This window comes from Toxotes jaculatrix, chromosome 16, assembly GCF_017976425.1.
Source record: "Toxotes jaculatrix isolate fToxJac2 chromosome 16, fToxJac2.pri, whole genome shotgun sequence".
In the NCBI taxonomy this organism is placed as follows: Eukaryota; Metazoa; Chordata; class Actinopteri; family Toxotidae; genus Toxotes; species Toxotes jaculatrix.
In genome coordinates this window covers 18661260-18678698 of record NC_054409.1, presented here as the reverse complement: position 1 = coordinate 18678698, position 17439 = coordinate 18661260, and the positions used below count along the sequence as shown (strand labels likewise).

The window sequence follows — 17439 nt, the reverse complement described above, 5'->3', positions numbered from 1 at the left end:
TCTTTTGCGTTGAAATGCCTCTTCATTTTTGCTCCTCTTTGCTCCAGGTCTTTCTGCTTCAGGATGCCATTACAATGTCTGTCACAAATAAATCAGCTTAGCAAATTCAGGCCATTAGGAGTTTGTCATGGTCATGGAGGGTGGGATGTCACACTTAACACACATAAAAAAAGTAAGGCAAGCCTCTTCTGTGGCCTCCAACAGGAATGAACCGGCACCATCCAATATATCCGGCCTTCTTTCTAAACTCAGTGAATATGTAGTGACCAGGTGTCACTAGTTACATATTTATCTATGTGACGTTGCACAGAAATCATTGTAGTTTGGTGGGATGAGGGTACCATTGGCTGCGCACTGTCCACCCATCATTGTGACTTTTTAGCGAAAGCCTCAAGCAAATCCGTTGCTGAGTGTCAAACAGTGAAGGGAGACGGACAGTGTGCCCTCTGTGCCTACTCAACATGTACAAAGTAACATCCTGTTTAAGAATCCGCTATGCAGGTATCATGGGACAGTCCTGCTGTTCACCTGGTTTGGCCAGATTTCATGTGGGAAGGGGTGAGTTACCATGGAGATGATTAAAAAAAACCTATTTGTTGATGAAGCTCTGTTGCTGATGCTTACACATCCTGTATAGGTGGTATTTTATGTAACCTTTTTGTTTGTCAGAGGAAGTGGAGGAATTCAGGTGACAGTCAATTTGTCCTGATTAATTGAATCTGATAATCTACAAAGTTAATTTTAGAACTCAGTTGCCTTAGTTTCAATGGTGAAATCAAAGGCAACTGCATTAAATTTATAGACAGCAGACAACAGTATGATCCTGCACACATTGCAGTAAAATACTTTAAGTTATATTATGTGATTTGAAACATGGGTGGTTAAACAGAGGGTGAACAGTGAGGATTATGAATGCGTTGTTTAGATGTGTACATAATTACCATTTTCCGTGGTCAAATTAAATGTTTCTCCAGGGAACAACAGCATGACATTCTTTTTTCGATTGGCCAGTCAGACCAGTTGTAACTGACATTTTCCAGCCATTGGTAGACTGGGAAAAACAGGAAGCCTTTTTTCCTGTGTTGCACAATACAAAGTTAATGTGGTTAAACCATCAACCAGGTTCTAATCGGATTGAATATTGACCAGGTAATTCACAATGTGATGAAAACAATAGCAGGGACAACCATAATAAACATTTTACATCAGATGTTTATATTTCTGTAGATCAGTGTCATAGTCCGTAAATGTCTAGTTATGTTTTTGTCTTGTGTCCATGTTGTCTTGTGATTTCCGCTTTTATTTTGAAATTTTATCTCCTCTTGTTTCAGGTTGCTTGCCGTTCCTTCATGTTTCCCACCTGTCTGATTGTTTTCCCCGCCCTGATTGTTTCCACCTGTTTCCCATTACCCTGTGTCTGTATATTGTCTGTGTCTTCCTTTGTTCTGTGCCAGTTCGTCTTGTCTTTTGTCAAGTGAACCAGTGTGTGATTCTTGTCAGCGCCATTCTTGTCAGGTTTTGTGTTCTTTTTGTACTTTGATTATTAGATCATTGCCTTGCTGCCCTGTTTTTGGTTTGAGTTTATTGTTTATCCTCGTAAAAGTGATTTTGTGTTACCTCGCTTGAGTGATTTTATGTTCTTCTTTTGGTATTTAGTTTCCTTGTGTTTTTTTCCCCCTTTGGGGTGACTATTATTTGCTACTTTGTTTAGTAAAGACTTCATTTTTGATTCTGCTCCCTGGAGTCGTGCATTTGGGTTCTGTCTTTGCTCAGCCGTGACAATAAGTACCCTGCTTCCAGATTACTGACTCACTACCACATCTCATTTTTTCAGAAATCCAATGGCAACTGAGACTAATTATCAAGTTGAAAATGGAGCATACATTAGAAAAATGTTAAGGTACCAGAGTTCTTTAAATAACCAACTCCAATCAATTCCACAGGTGCAGTATGTCAGAAATCATCTATCAAATACCGTCCCACAGACCTCCCAGAGATGCCACCATGCAATTTCAAGCCAGTGGCGTACAAGGTAAGGGGGATTCTGTGATGCCTTAGTAGAAAATCAAAAGTGCTATTTTGTCCTACAAAGGTTTTGCACTACTCTGCTGCATGTAACATTGCTAAACTAAATTTTACTTGGAGGGAAAAAAAAAAGATCAGCAATAGTACTGTAAACAAATTGTAACATGTGGATAGTAATTAAAGGTGTCCTGTGGAGCTTTTGACCACCAGTGGCAGAACAATATTTGTAATATTTGTGTTGTATTCTGGCAACACAAACACACATTTAAACCATAGATGGGGCATGTGGGGGAGACACAAAATTACTGCCTACTGCAAATGGTGGTAAAATGAATATGGTGGCTTTAAAAAAGTAGCACTGGACAAATACTGAATGAGAAGAAAAGACTGCATGCTGATTAAAGCAATGGAGCGTTCTTCTACCAGGGATACATGCAGTGGCTGTGGATGTGGATTTCAATCTGTTCCTCTGAAACACAGTTTTTATTAAAAAAAAAAAAAATAGTGTTGCTGTTTTAAATACTAACTTTCTCTCAGAACCAAGAACACACACAGTCCAACTCTCATTGAGAAGCTCCATCTTGAGTACAAAAAAGGCTATGATCCTCCTGTATTATAACTGTATTTACTGTATGTCTATTCAGGGAATGTCAAAAGAGAGGATGATGGAGATCCGCAGGCAGAACTGCAACCCCATGACCATGAAGATTACCTACTTTAAGAGACCAGTATTCATCCACCAGGGACACATGCAGTGGCTGTGGGATGTGGATGGGAAGCGATATCTGGATCTGTTTGCCGGTGTTGCTACTGTCAGTGTGGGCCACTGCCACCCGTAAGGTCTATTTTATTATATACAGTATGTGCTAAATGATTGCTAATTGGTGTTATCTGTGTCTGATTTCTAATATCTGTGTCTGCAGGAAGGTAACAGCAGCTGCAGAGCAGCAGCTGAAGAGACTGTGGCATACTACTAACATCTACGTCTACCCGCCTCTCCATGAGTACTGTGAGAAACTAGCTTCCTACTTACCAGATCCTCTCAAGGTATTGTGGTGGATTTTTATTTTGATCCTCAGAGGGCAGGAGCCGGGATCAATATGTAATGTAAAAGGTAAATGTTTGCTGCTCTGTTTTCCAGGTGATATATCTGACCAACAGCGGCTCAGAGGCCAATGACCTGGCCATGTTGATGGCTCGACTCCACACAGGCAACTTTGATATCATCACTTTTAGGTTAAAGAGACTGCCTTATGCACTTTGTAATTATGTTAAAAAAAAAAAAACCAAATCAAGAAAATGTAAGTTTTAACAGTACAGCTTGACATTACATAAGACTCCAATAATTACTTTTTTTTTTTTTTTTTACAAGGCTAAAAACTAAAATTCACACGCACTGTTTACACTCAACCTGGTAGACTTTGACAGTTCATCAAAAAACCTTCAGGAATGTCACTGTGAGCATTTTATATTCTTCTGCTCTCTCTTTTTCCAGAGGATCATACCACGGTGGCAGCCCACAGACCATGGGTCTTACCTCCAACTCATCATATAAATATCCCCTTGCCACTGGTTCAGGCTGCTCAAATGTATGTATACATGCATGCACTGCAGTGTTACACTATAAGAAAATCATACAATCTAGCTGATGTGTGTTAAATTACTAGAGGAAATTTGAAAACATGGCCTCCTTCCACCTGTTTGTCCTTTATGAGTACCTTTTTGTTTTTGGCTTGGAGGTTTAGCTCTCCTGTAGCCGCAGGACTGGACCCATGCAACAGTAACTTACCTCAGTAAGGCTGGTGGTGAGAGGTACCATCCAATCCTTGATTTGGCCAGTGCAAATTTCATTTATGGCCATAAATCCACTCAAACCAAACTAAGTCCTGGTGCCAGAGCAAACTCAAAGGATGATGATGATTTCACTGAGCAGTTCTTATTTTGGGAGAGTTTGCTGCATCTGTTGTATCATGATACTGTCATTTTCTTGTTAATTCATGCATTTGATAATTTGTAATTTAGCCAATAAAACCACAGCGTGTATAGTTTTGTGCTGAAGTCTTCCATAATGTCTTTACACATGTCTTGTGACATGTTTCAGTGTGGACTGAGCAGTTGTGCCAGATGTGCACAGCACATCTGTTAGCAGTGGTCAGTAAAAACTGAATTCCACTGAATTTTCACACACTACTATGGATGCACCGATTGTTGCAGAATCGTGTTTTTCCTGTTTGCTTAAATTCTTTTTGAGAGGTAGAAGGGTGGAACTTGGGTTGGAGTGGGGTGACAAGTCTGCATAATGAGGAGGCACACCAGGAGCTGCTTCCTTATGCCTCCGTTAGTTAAGACACCACAGCCCAAAACAACAAATTAAATGGCTCATATTTGTGGAAGTCAACACATGCCCTTTTTCTCTCCCGCTCTCCAGACGTGTTGCATCAGTGGTTGTTAACAAGTCAGACCACCAAAGTGCTCAGTGCTAGTACTGTATCTGTGCAGTAATTGAGTAAATCAATTTTCACATTTTGATATCAAGCAGCTTTCCAACATTTCTTTATTTGGTGTGGATTGGTGACAGGTAATGATGATTTCTTCGTGCTGTGTTGATTATGAATGACCCAGCTACTTACTCTTCTGCCCAATGAACAGACCATGTGTCCTGATGTGTTCAGAGGCCCGTGGGGAGGAAGCCACTGCAGGGACTCTCCTGTGCAGACCACCAGAGAGTGTAGCTGTTCCCATGGTACACATGCATCTGTGGCTCGACACGCTCGGGTCATCTCTCTTGCTTCTCATTAACAGGAAAAAACACCAATGTTGCCCGTGGGACTAAGCACAACAGTCCCCTCTGCAATATTCATAAAACAAATGAATGCAATATGCGTAACTTCCATAAGAAATTGTCTGCATTGTTGCTGTTGTAGTATTTACCTGGTTTTATATTTCTGTATAGGCTTCTGTATTGGCTTGAAAGACTCTTTATTTTAAAATAAAAAATACCCAAAGAACTGTTTGTCTGTAGGACTCCAAAGAAATTTTTGGAGTCCTACAGATTTATGTTTTTTTAGAAAAAACACCTGTTCTCACATATTTAAAATCTTGTGCTGTAACTGTTTTTCTTAAAATTTTATGTCATTCATTTAGAACTGTGTGTTGTTGTTGAATGATAGGCACTATGTTGGGAAAACTACATTTGTACATGCTAATTTGTGTGTTATTAGTTTAACCAGAAGACGTCTTCTTTGATCCCACAGGTCATTGCATGGCAAATGAACAATACATTGGACAGCTTAAAGAGACGTTTGCTACTAGTGTCCCCGGTCGAATTGCTGCTTTCTTCGCAGAGCCTATTCAGGTGCTATGTTCTGCTGTGACATAGAAACTTGACTGTATTTATGTCATCAATGTGATCTGTGACTGCTTGTGTTATTTAAGATGGCACCATGGGGATGTGAATGTGCTTGGTTTGTACAGGGAATGGGAGGAGCTGTGCAGTACCCTAAGAACTACCTCAAGGAGGCCTATAAAGTTGTGAGAGAGAGAGGAGGGATCTGCATTGCTGATGAGGTTAGACAAAAATAAAGCACATAAAGAAAACACCATGTAATACGACCAGGTAGTAGTGGCCTCTATTACATAGTGGTAAATGTAAAAGACTGTGAGAATGTGATAGAAATGTGTGATGCTTTTAGCAAGTAGCTTGGCAGAGCTTGGATTGAAAATATGAATTCAGTCATATAAAGAAACATAATCAACTATTTTGTGCCTAACAGGTGCAAACTGGATTTGGGCGAACAGGAAGCCACTTCTGGGGTTTCCAAGGGCATGATGTCATTCCTGATATGGTTACAATGGCGAAGGGCATTGGTAATGGGTTCCCAATGGGAGCTGTTGTTACAACGCCAGGTGAGATAATATGTCTCCTTGAAACATCAATTGCAGTCACAGAGACAAATTGGTGCATTTTTTTTCCTTTATTATGTCCACCATTAAATGATTTGTCCATTCTGCCTATATGTATTGAAAATAAACATTTAAATTTTTAATAGCTATGCATTCATCAGTTACTGGCTGCAGGCCACTCACCATTCTGTGGTGCATTTTCTCATACTGCAAGGTTCCCATCAAACCTGATATCAAGTGAAATATGAAAATACAGCTGAAGGAAATTGTTTTGCACAAGACCAGGATGTAAAAATAAAATTTAAAAAAAACATACACAGGATAAAAACAAGATTACAAAAAGTGTTCGCAAACATTGATTCATATGTTGATTACTGTACAGCATTGCAGCCTTGAAAGGAGTACATCTATTTCTGTATTTTCTGTAAGCGGATGTGTAACCACAGGTTGGTATTTCTGTTATTTACTGAGGTAGCTAGCTGCCATAGCTCTTAATAATCAGCTGTTGGATGTACTTCATTCAATTACTTCATTCAAAGACCCTTCTGTTTTCTTTTTACATGTCCTTCTACAATCCTACTGACTGCCTTTTTTTGGTAAAGGTTCATAAACCAACATGAAAACACTTGAATATTTCCGCAAATCATTTGTGAATCATGAAGTTTGAGAAACATTCTTTTGACCAAAGTTTTAATTTGAGGCAGGAGTGAGTTGAGGTGTGAGCTTGTTTATTCGTGTGTTTTCCAGAAATTGCAGCTTCCTTTGTTAAGGCCTTTCACTTCAACACCTTTGGGGGAAATCCTGTGGCTTGTGCAGTTGCTTCATCAGTGCTCGATGTAAGAATTCATCTTCTCTTCATACATCAGCTCTCTTCATCAACACACAAGAGTTTGATTTTAAACAGAATCCAATTTTGTTTTATTACTGTAGCTGAGGTTGAAAAGTCCATAGTGACATACTGAATTATGATTCATTTACAGTGAGTCTGTGTGTTGTCATTAGGGCAAAATGTGGTCCTGGAGACACCTACTGTAGCAGGAACTACCGCAGAGGTGGTTTTAAGTACTCTGGCAGGTTTTAATATGTCTGTGTGACATTTGGACTTCAAACGTCAACCGACAGATTACTTTTTTAACTTGACAGACTATCAAAGAGGACGGCACTCAGCAAAACAGTCTTGATGTGGGCACCTATCTGATGACAGAACTGGCAAAACTCAGAGACAAGTACGAGATTATTGGTGATGTCCGTGGAAAAGGCCTGCAGATCGGTGTGGAAATGGTCAAAGACAAGGTATTGTGGTGCAGTGGTAATGCTCAGATTTCCTCACATGTTCAACATGTGTCTGTGCTGTGCCTCCCAGGGGGCATGGTTCAGCAGTGCCCCAGTTAACCATTAGCCGGAGCAGCGGTAACCGTCTCCTTTTTTTTTTTTTTTTCTAAATAATAGAAATGATGAAAGAAATTTTCAATTTTGTTCCAACTGTCTTTTGAGTGAAGCAGTTCTGCTAGACAAATATCCTGCCATGTCTTGGAATCAGTTTTGGTTATTGTCTAATTCTTTCTCTTCCTCTTTGTTAATTCAGTTTTCTTGTGGTCTGTAAGATTTGCCCTGTGACATGTTGCATAACTTTGCAGCATTTATACCTGTATTACCACCAATTTAGGCAGCAGTGTTCTGGTCTTTGTAACTCTATAATTTGCTTTATTTTGACATGGAAACACTTAACTTGTTAAATTTGATGTTTTTTGTGTTTCTAATTCACAGTATTCTCTGCCAGATGTGCTTGTGAATAAGTATTTTAACACTGTCATAATTACCTGTACCAAACTCTCATTAGCAAAGAGAATTAGTAGTCAAGTTACACCCACACCATCAATTACATTTACAGATAGGAAAAACTAAAAAAATAGTCACCAAAAGAGCATCATTACTTTAATCCACTGAACATAACTTTCAGGTTTCTTAACATGCTTCTGTTAAATTGCCCAGCCTCTCTAGGAGTGAAACACAAGATAACAAGGGGAAAGTTAAGGAATTGTCTGTTTTTACTACTCATCAGTCTGTCATATGCAACATCTGTCATTATTTGTGACATCTTAGTGAATATGAAGAAGTGTGGCATTTCAACACTCCATTTTCTGTGTGGAAAATTACCATTCAGTGCTTCAAACTGCACTTCACACGAGGAATCATTAGCCCTTGAAGACAGTTTTCTTCTGCCTTTTTTTAAAAACCAGTCAGCTATCATTAGCCTGGAAATTGTAGATGTTGCTGACTAATGGCAGAAGTCTTTTTCTTACACTTAAACACACTTGACTATGCTTATGTCAGTCGGAGCCAATTGTGCCTTGTCGACATCCAAATTCATAGGCTCTCAAACCATTTATCAATAAGCGGTTAGTGTCTTGGACACAGGCAGATGGACAGTGGACAATTCATATTGTTAGTCTCTTGAGTATGGTGTCAATACCACATCCAGCCTCAATGATTCCTTCACCTCTTCTCTGTCATCTCCCAGGCCAGCAGAGACCCACTGTCTCCAGAGGCAATGAGTGAGATCTTTGAGGACATAAAGGACATGGGAGTCCTGATAGGGAAAGGAGGATTATACGGACAGGTAACAGCACTCACCTTGAAGCAGCTTATATTTTGAAACAACACTCCATTAAACCATAAATCCTCCCCTCTGTGTGACATGTCAAAATAGGTTTTTGAATGTGGCATCCTCTTCGCCTCTCTCTGGTGCACAGACTTCTGCAAAGACTCATATTCTCTTCAAAAGGTGTCAAAGCTTTGAAATTTCTCAATTTGTTTTCAACCTGTTGAATTTTGTCATCATTTTGTGATTATGTAGTCCAGCTGCTGTAGACTTTATCTTTAGTAATGTCTCCTCCATCTGTGCTTGTCAGTCTTGAATGTACAAGGTCAGCTTTAGAGTCACACACTCACTTTGCAGCAGATGGCTTTCGCTGGCTTAGCAAAGTAACAATGCAGGTATTTGATGTGTTTGTTACAGTGATGATTTTATATGAGGAATATTAAAGAAATGTAACACGGGGCAGATGTCCATTCAGTGCCATTCTCTGCAGAATCACAATCTCAGTGTCACGACAACACACCTTGTCTTATTAGCTGACAAATAGGAAGAAAATAAAAACCACTGCATAATAAACCATTGAGATTCACAAAACTATGAACCTCAGGTTTGCCTTTGAGAGCATCCTCTTGTTCTGTGCTGATCATTTCAGCTTCAACTGAAGCAGTTTTCTGTGCAACACACTATAAATCAGACACAGTAATGTTCTTTCAGCTAATTCTAGTTCACAAAACATCATTGTGTTTTGCTTTACAGTGATTTACTTTACCACTGATCAGTCTATAAACATTAACATTTTAATTATGTGACACAGAAACCAGTGACACAGAAACCACTATCTATGGCTCTCCATAATCTGCCCTCTTCTGTTTGCTCACCACTTCAGACCTTCCGCATCCAACCCCCCATGTGCATCACAAAGGAGGACGTAGATTTCTTTCTGGCTGTTTTCAACAAGGCCATTCACAGCTACATGGATAGAAAGTAAGGTCAGTGGCTGCCAAGGACCAGACCCTTGGACCCACTCACGTGGGAAAGGTGTAACGTGTTTTCTTTTATAATCTTGAAAATGTTATTCATTTTGCTCTGTTGTAGAAAACCTTTGGTTCCTTTTGTAAAAGGGAACTTTTACCACTTAATTGTGATCTGGATGTTGTGATTACCAACACACCTATGCAGCAAACATTTCATTTGTTTCTACAGTGAGAATCCATTATTTAATACACTATTTTGTAATCTATTTTACAGACTGGTGGATATTATGGTCACAAAAATGGCAAAAAAAAAAAAAAGTAGTCTGCACTTGCAGATACAATTTTAAGAGGTTAATGCACAGCAGCAGAAAGAAACGCATGTTTCAGCCCCAGGCTTTCTTCTCTAAGCCTAATGACTCAAACTTTTTCAGGTTCATTCGCCCAGATTAAAATGTGTTATCTGTTCTTCTTCTTGTAAGGCACAGAAATGACTTTTTTTTTGGGCCTTTTGGGTCAGCATCCATTATACTCTGAGGACATTTGATCACCATCTGCAGCTAAATACTCTGCTACAAACTACACATTCTATCTGCTGTATATATGAAAGCAATAATCTAATATCTTATGTTTGAAAATAAAAAAAACTATTTGTGCTTTTAAATATTTGCTTAAATGTGCAATTTTGTTTTTTTGTCTTACCAATACAAACAGCATATAAAATGTGCAGGTGCGTGTTTTGTATAGACAGTAGTTTATAGTTAACCTTGGTTATCAGACGCATTAATGAAAATCATTCCAGAGTTGTTGTATAAATACCAACGTGCAGTATCACTTTTATTTTTAGGATGCAGTAATACCACTACAGAGCTCTTCATGACAAACAGAGAGAGATGGTATCTGATAATAGGGATGAATGTGTATCCCAGGCACATTCTGTGTGTTTGTTTCCCCACTGGTTTATCAGTACAGAGATTCATAAGTTACTATGGAAGGTACTGAAAACTGCTCAGAAAGTCCATCATTCCAATCTGGAAGACTCAAGTCTCTCACAAATGCACAGCTGAATATGATTATTGTGTAATTAAAAAAACAAAAGAAAGAAAAAAACAAAAGCTAACCGCCCACAACTCAGCCAATACAGTCCATTAAAGTCCACATAGAAAGGCTTTTTTTTAATTTCTCCTCCTGCAGTTCTCAGTGTTGTTTCCAGTGTCCCTACTGAATCAATCAGTATTGAAGTTTCAGCTTCATCAGCCCACATGAAGATATGTTATCTGGTCTTCTTCTTGTCTTTCTTGGTCTTGCTCACAGAGCTGTGAGGAGCATTTGAGGTTACAGTGGTGGCGTGGCCGCTTGTCTTCAGATGGTCAAACAACTTGTTTCTTGTGGGGAACTCGTTGTTACAGGTCACACAGCGGAGGTTTACTTCCTTCTGGTGGTGGAAATGGGGATAGGTGATTTAGTCATGTAATAAGGTTCCCCCCCAAAAAAAACGCTTTTTTCTGGTTCTGGTGGCTCAACATAGTAAAAACCAAGGCTTGTAAACTGACAAGTGTGGACAGATGTGTAGAAGGAGATTTGTAATAATAAAAATGATTAAATTTATAGTGAGAAATACAAATCACGCTACACCTCTGGATTTTACTGTACAAACCTCAGGATGCTGTTCTCCTGTGTTTGACTTGACATTCTTCGGTTTGTCTTTTCCGCCTCCCTTCTTTCCCTTCGTCTTCCCAGAGCTGCTGAGGCAACATTTAGATGACAATTAAAAACCAGATTCTAAACTGCAGAGCAAACACGATTATATTTTAAAACTCTAAAACAATCCTGCCTGCTCAGAGCTTTTCCAAGAGGTTTGTTTCCTCTGTTTTGAATGTTGCGTCAATGAATAAGAATGTTGGAACTTTATTTAAATGTAGTGTGACCAAAATAATTTTTAATTATCATTTTTTTTCCTATCTGAAAACAGGAACCAAATCTGAAGCGAACAGGAACAGGGCGGTTTATAAGTGGCAAAAAACTGGACTGACCTCTTGACCTCTGTGGGAGGGAGATCGTCGTGTTTCTCAGGCTCTGTAGGGTCAGCTGACGTCTCGGGGGCATCTTCCTCGCAGCTAGTCGGTGTTGGTTTCTCCTCCACCTCCTCCGGAGTGCTCTGCTATAGAGGAGGAGAGAACGAATAGAGAGGGGTTTTGAGGAAGATTCGCTTCACAGGCATTAAGAGTACAACACACCAAGCTTTCTTTTGACACAGTGGCTGAAAGAAAGAAATTACTCACGTGGACGACTTCTTGCTTTTTCTTTTTCCTCTTTTGTTTTTTGGACAGCCTGCGTACGTGGAAAGACAAAAGTTACATTTAGAAAACTGACCATTTTCTCACCATCCTGTCACTGAGGTGAAAAATATGTAAGCTACATACTTTTGCCTTGGCTTTTCCTCCTCAACTTCTTCTTCCTCCTCCTCATTTTCCTCTTCTCTTCCCTCCTTTCCGTCCAGGTTCAAACCAAGTGAATCCTCTTCCTCCTCCAGCTGTTGCCGTAGCAACGCCACCATCTCCCGATGCTTTTTGGATTTTTCATGGTTTTTCATACTACAGAGAAGAAAGGAAAAACAATGAAAAGAGGTGTACGAGACATTAAGAACACAGATTTAACAGTGTGTGTATAAAAGCCCTTTACAGATTTGTATAGTTATCTACAATAAATATTAATTGAGTCATTAAAAATAATTACATTCCTCCATGGAAATGCAGAATTAGCTAAATTAAGGAATTATACCCATGGCAATGAGTCATTTCAAACTCTACCATTGATATGAGCAAGCAAGAAAACGAAAAAAAAAAAAGCACACACAAAACACACAACAAACGCAACACAAAAGCTTCAGCAGCTCTAAGCAAGTTGATGAGTCACATGCATCTGAAAATTCCCTCAACACGTGTGTAAACAATGGCAACAACTGACCTTGCAAAAAAGTTTTACAATTACAGTTTTTCTCCATTGTTCAGATGCATTGTAAGGAACAAAAATCCTTTCAGGACTGACAGCAAAAAGGAAAAAAAAAAACGTTTTCAATAAAGTGCGTCCACACCTGCAGTCACAGAGCAGTGAAAATAAAAATGTCTGCTAACTGCTTCATATCTTTGCTATAGTTTACATCAGGCCGTATGTTTTAGTCACATCACACCTACTGTTACCCTACCAGACTGAACCGTGTGATTTTTTAATATCGTGCTGAAATTGATCAAAGTGAATATGTCTGAGATTGTGACCACTGCATCACGGCATCTCGAGTCTTCAAACTTTGCTGCCGCTCTAGCTGCTCTCCTTCTCCCTCCTCAACCTCTCATGGCTGGTCCTCTACTCTTACTACCACTACATCTTCCCTGTCTCTCTGACTGGGCAAATTAGGTGTGAAATTGTTGCCATCAGTTTAAGAACAACATGAGAAAACAGTCTACCAGTTACATAATCAGACTGCAAGGTAAACCTGTGTGGAAAAACAGCATTCCCCAATCCATGCAGGTCTGGCAACATGTCAACAACTGCCCTATCCTGAGGTTAGCGTGAGGGTGTCGTTTCTAACGACAGGGGTGGACACACCAGGTTTCTGGTAATATGCTGCCCCCTGTTTGTTTAGAGTATGAATTTGACAGTCGGCCAATTCGAAACTCATTCATAGCATAGTGAGGTGATTTGGCGTGTGAGTCCAGACGAAAGGTGGTAGGTGGAGTGGGTGGGAGGATACTCACGCTTTATCTGATTTGAATGATTTGTCACAGGCCGGACAGTACAGGTCATCATAATAGTCAATTGTTAGTTCATCTCCATCAGGCTGGTCAGCATCTGTGAATGAATATGTTTGCATTGATCACGTCAATCAACTTAAAATAATTTTAATCTGTGGAAAGTGCTATTAACATCAGTGGCTTGGCTTCATGGTGTATGCCAAGTATTACCTGCTTCCTTTGAGATAAATAAATACAAAATTAAGATGTAACCTCACATGTTAACTACAGTTTACTATGTATAAGCACAAACTAATAGGATACTAATATAGTGTCTTCAACTCTTTTCATTTAGTGGATCAGTCAGTAGTTCACAGGTGTTGGTTTTATATTTGACGTAACAGGTTAACAGAAGTGCTGTGGTTTCTATTTATAGCTGAGCCTCGGATTTTACCCTGCTTTAATTGTATTCCCCACAATTATTGTGTTTGCATTATTTCATTTACTTTGTGATACCACTGGTGGTGGGAAGGTCGAACTTGTTTCATTACTGAATGAGACTATTATGTGCAGTTTCCATTTGTGTTGTTACCGTCCCTGTAATAAAGAACTGGGGTTGCTAAGAAGAAAAAGAAGATAACTGAGCCTTTTTTCAACAGGTTTTCTCCGCGCTCAACAAACAGAAACGTGTGGGAGAAAACCACAAGCAGCTCATGCTGACCAATCACACTTCTTGCAGTTTCCCTTTGATTATCTCCCTGTCCGCTGTGGCACCGATGTGTACTTACATTTCTGATAGAACGCGCGTGGCTACAGGGTTACTATGGAGCTGCCGCAGTAAGTACAACATCCCTTAACACAGAAGAATAAATGAAGCTTAAACCTCACATACAGTCTCACTAACCTCCTCCCTCTTCACTGTTCTTCTCCCGTGTGTCCATGTCCTGCTCATCTTCCTCAGTCTCGGATGCATCTCCAAACTCCTCTCCGTACTGAGCCTCTATCTGCTGCAGCTCCTTCTCAAGTTCGGACATGGCCGCCCAGCTCTGCTCCTTATACTCCTCTGCCAGTCTTACATGGACATACAAGACAACATTGTGAGTATGAAGAAGAAGTAGAGGAAAATAAAAGTCACATTTATTCAACTATTCGCCTGTTACTCACTTAGCCTGGCTGAGCTTTTGTTTCCGCCTCAGCTCCTCCACCTTCTTGATCTTCTCAGCGTTCTGCTCCTCCACCAGCTTCCTGTGGGCCTGCACACGTCGGTCACGCTTGCGAACAAAAGCCACTAGTTGTCGCACCAGCTCGTTGCGCTCCTTTCGAGCCTTGTCTCTGGTCTTCTTGTTTTCCTTCTCCATGGCCCTTTTTTCCCAGCGGTTGGAGGCCTGCCTCGTATCATACTCCTCCTTCCAGGCAAAGTTTTTACGAGTGCAGAAGCTCTGCCAGTAGCCATAAAACACGTGCACTATCTACAATATGGAAACAGAGGCTATTTAAGTACATCAATCTAATAAAGACTCTTCTTTATTTGACCACTAATAATACTTTAAGCTTGCAAACAGAAACAATCATGAGACAAGTGTTTTAAGTGTGGGGCAATCTTACGGTATCATAGTCACTCTGAGAGTCTCCAAAGGAAGGAAATTCCTCCTCCTCTTCCTCATCTTCCACCCTGCCATGCTCCATCTCCTCCTTAACAATGGACTCAAAGAGATTCCTATAAACTGTATAAAAACCCTATGGAGAGAGAGTGGGTAAAAGTAAAGAGGCAATACTAAATAAGAAAATAAATGCTCTGAGATGCAGGACTTTTTTGTCATCACAATCCCAAAGGATGAAGCAGCTGCCACCAAAGTGAACACCAAGTGATGTTGCTAAGGTGGTGGCCTCTAGTGGCTCTGTGCCAGAACTTAACCACAATCCTGCAGCTGACATAAATGTTGTCACTGCCTTTTATCAGCCTTTTGATAATCTCATTACTCCCTCCTCTTACTTGTACCCTCATGCTACAAGGACAGTCAGTCTGACCTGCAGTTTAGTTGTGGCGCCACAACTCCTGGGTTACACTAACTTTTGGAATCAGGAGATATCCCATCATGTTGTGTGGTATATGTTTTGACTTTATGATTCCAATTCGAGGTCATTCATAGGTCAGTCATACTTATCCCCGTATTACTGTGGGTAAACCGCTGCGGCTTAACATTTAAGCCGTAGAGGTTTATTACAGGGGTATTTCAAAAAAGAAATCTTTTTGGGGAAACATTATTACTTTCACTCACTTTGATGCTCTATGTAGCTGTAAAACCCTTTAAGCACCTTCCAAAACCTTAACAGTTTTTTTTCTTTTCCTGGCAAATAACTGATTTTATCTCCAGGGGAAATTTGAAAGAAGTTTTGGTTGAGAGTTTGATGCAATTCCTTGCGCGTATTGTGCAACGTGATCCTCACACAAACACTAACCTTCTCGTCATCTCCATAGCCAGAATAACAGGTGACTGTGAAGTACTGCAGCAGGTCAATACTGTCATCTTCATAGTCACCACTCAGTCCTCCTTTCAGCAGAGCCTCCCTGTGATTGTCATACCTGCCGAGAAACACATAGCCCACACTGCCACAGTCTGCACATAAAACAGTGTGGATCTACTGAGTCTGCAAGCACAGTCCTGCTAAAGTTGAGAAATTCCTGAGATAAATTTGTACACACCAAGCTCTCTCCTGTGGATCACTCAGGACGTCATAAGCTGCCTGAATCAGCTTGAACTGCTCTGCTGCCTCCTCAGCATTCTCCAAGTTTTTATCTGGAAATTTCAGAGGGAAACCAAAGAAGTTATTAGAACAAATAACCTTTCTGAAGGTTTTATTGATAATTTTGTAGGATTTGAAGTAACAGCATCATAACGTTGATGCAAAAATGAAAAACTGAAAGTAGAAGGACACCAGCACACAACAGTTTCAAGGATAGCACCTTTCCAAATTTAAAAAAAGTAAGAAAAGTAAGTCCTGCAGACAATTACAGCTACAACTATTATTATTTTCATCATCTATTAATCTGATGATTATTTTCTCCATTAACTGTTTTGTCCACAAATTGTCAGACTACAGTGAAAGAAAGGTCCATTATAATTTTCCTCAGACCATGCTGACATCTGCTGTCTTATTTTGTATGATCAAGAGTCATAATATCAAACTTACTCAGTTTTATATGATGTACGTTGCAGCTCTACAGACAACTATGATTACAGTGGATGGTATTTTTCTTACTTACTTACCTTAAACTAGCCTAAACGTTACCCTGTACAATCACAAAGTAATATGTAAAGCAGTGAACGTCACACTGAGATATCACACCATTCTTAGCAAAGTCTACTATTACTTTTAGTACTTTGACAATATGGCAAACATCTCTTACATTTCAATTTAAAGTATAGGGCTGAATTCAGGACTTAATTCAAGAGCAATATTGACACTTTTAATGAAGAGACACTGACACTCTTCCACGACTTACCTGGATGCCATTTCAATGCTAATTTACGATAAGCTTTCTTCAAATCATCGTCCCCAGCATCTCGTTTCACGCCCAATATTTCATAGTGACACTTCATTGTTAGATACTTGTGAATAAAAACCTGACTCTAAGATAAATTCTAAGTAAAATGTTGCTCAAGTTGTCCCAGATGAGGCTAGCTTTAGCGTGTAGCTAACTGAAGCATGCTATCGACCAGGCAGCATCTCTGATTTATCTCTAAAATAATCCAGACTTCTCCTCGGGTGATAGCGACAATACCGTAATGTTTGAGCCTTACATATTCAAATCTGTGCGATGTTCTTTATATTAACAAAACAGCTTCTATACATTTCTTTAACGGCCGCTCACTGGAACCCCAACCCATGGACATAGTACTGTCCGAAGCCGCCAAGTCTCGCGATAATTGTTGTTCTTCTCTTTCTAATTTCGGCAGATTTGAAGCTGTAAACGCGTATTCCTGTCCTCTACCGTTCGAATCAAGTCAACACGTCATTTAGTTGGCTGATATTTTTAGTATTTACTATTTATTATCACGTCTAACCATGTGATTAAGGAATACAGGCACATAACTCTACCAAATTAATATCTGATTAGCGTCAGTCCCGCTGGTTCACAAATCTCTCCATGGTTTCTGCAGCATACACCAGGTAAACAATATGGTTTCATTTAATGCTGGTCCGTGAT

The 17439-nt window shown here is 39.8% G+C and overlaps 2 protein-coding genes across 7 annotated transcripts; one reads left to right on the top strand and one right to left on the bottom strand.

The window, feature by feature from the left end:
• The first annotated feature begins 461 nt into the window (after nt 1-461).
• On the top strand, nt 462-9698 carry LOC121195541 (alanine--glyoxylate aminotransferase 2, mitochondrial-like). The gene is made up of 14 exons (XM_041059074.1): nt 462-558; nt 1944-2032; nt 2670-2860; nt 2949-3072; nt 3167-3261; nt 3521-3614; nt 4675-4768; nt 5280-5380; nt 5500-5592; nt 5799-5931; nt 6676-6764; nt 7072-7221; nt 8450-8548; nt 9414-9698. The coding sequence occupies exons 1-14, from the start codon at nt 462-464 to the stop codon at nt 9513-9515; spliced, it is 1551 nt and encodes a 516-aa protein (XP_040915008.1). The 3' UTR covers nt 9516-9698.
• Nucleotides 9699-10302: 604 nt separating this feature from the next.
• dnajc21 (DnaJ heat shock protein family (Hsp40) member C21) lies at nt 10303-17137 on the bottom strand. Of its 6 annotated transcripts, none has more exons than XM_041059796.1 (12): nt 16735-17137; nt 15934-16027; nt 15690-15813; nt 14835-14966; nt 14394-14698; nt 14134-14300; nt 13254-13347; nt 11922-12092; nt 11781-11829; nt 11532-11659; nt 11156-11243; nt 10303-10933 (listed from the first exon to the last, which is right to left on the bottom strand). In XM_041059796.1, the coding sequence occupies exons 1-12, from the start codon at nt 16829-16831 to the stop codon at nt 10772-10774; spliced, it is 1611 nt and encodes a 536-aa protein (XP_040915730.1). In that variant the 5' UTR covers nt 16832-17137; the 3' UTR covers nt 10303-10771. The 6 variants fall into 6 exon arrangements, with proteins under 6 accessions (XP_040915730.1, XP_040915734.1, XP_040915731.1 ...); XM_041059800.1 differs by having other exon boundaries at nt 10303-10930; XM_041059797.1 differs by having other exon boundaries at nt 11156-11240.
• Nucleotides 17138-17439: the final 302 nt, after the last annotated feature.

Coding starts and splice junctions, on each gene's coding strand:
- LOC121195541 (XM_041059074.1), top strand. CDS start 462: ATGTACAAAGTAACATCCTGTTTAAGAATCCGCTATGCAGGTATCATG. Junction 7,222..8,449: donor TGGAAATGGTCAAAGACAAG/GTATTGTGGTGC, acceptor GTCATCTCCCAG/GCCAGCAGAGACCCACTGTC. Junction 8,549..9,413: donor AAGGAGGATTATACGGACAG/GTAACAGCACTC, acceptor TCACCACTTCAG/ACCTTCCGCATCCAACCCCC.
- dnajc21 (XM_041059796.1), bottom strand. CDS start 16,831: ATGAAGTGTCACTATGAAATATTGGGCGTGAAACGAGATGCTGGGGAC. Junction 15,814..15,933: donor GATCCACAGGAGAGAGCTTG/GTGTGTACAAAT, acceptor GTTTCTCGGCAG/GTATGACAATCACAGGGAGG. Junction 14,699..14,834: donor CTCAGAGTGACTATGATACC/GTAAGATTGCCC, acceptor TCCATATTGTAG/ATAGTGCACGTGTTTTATGG.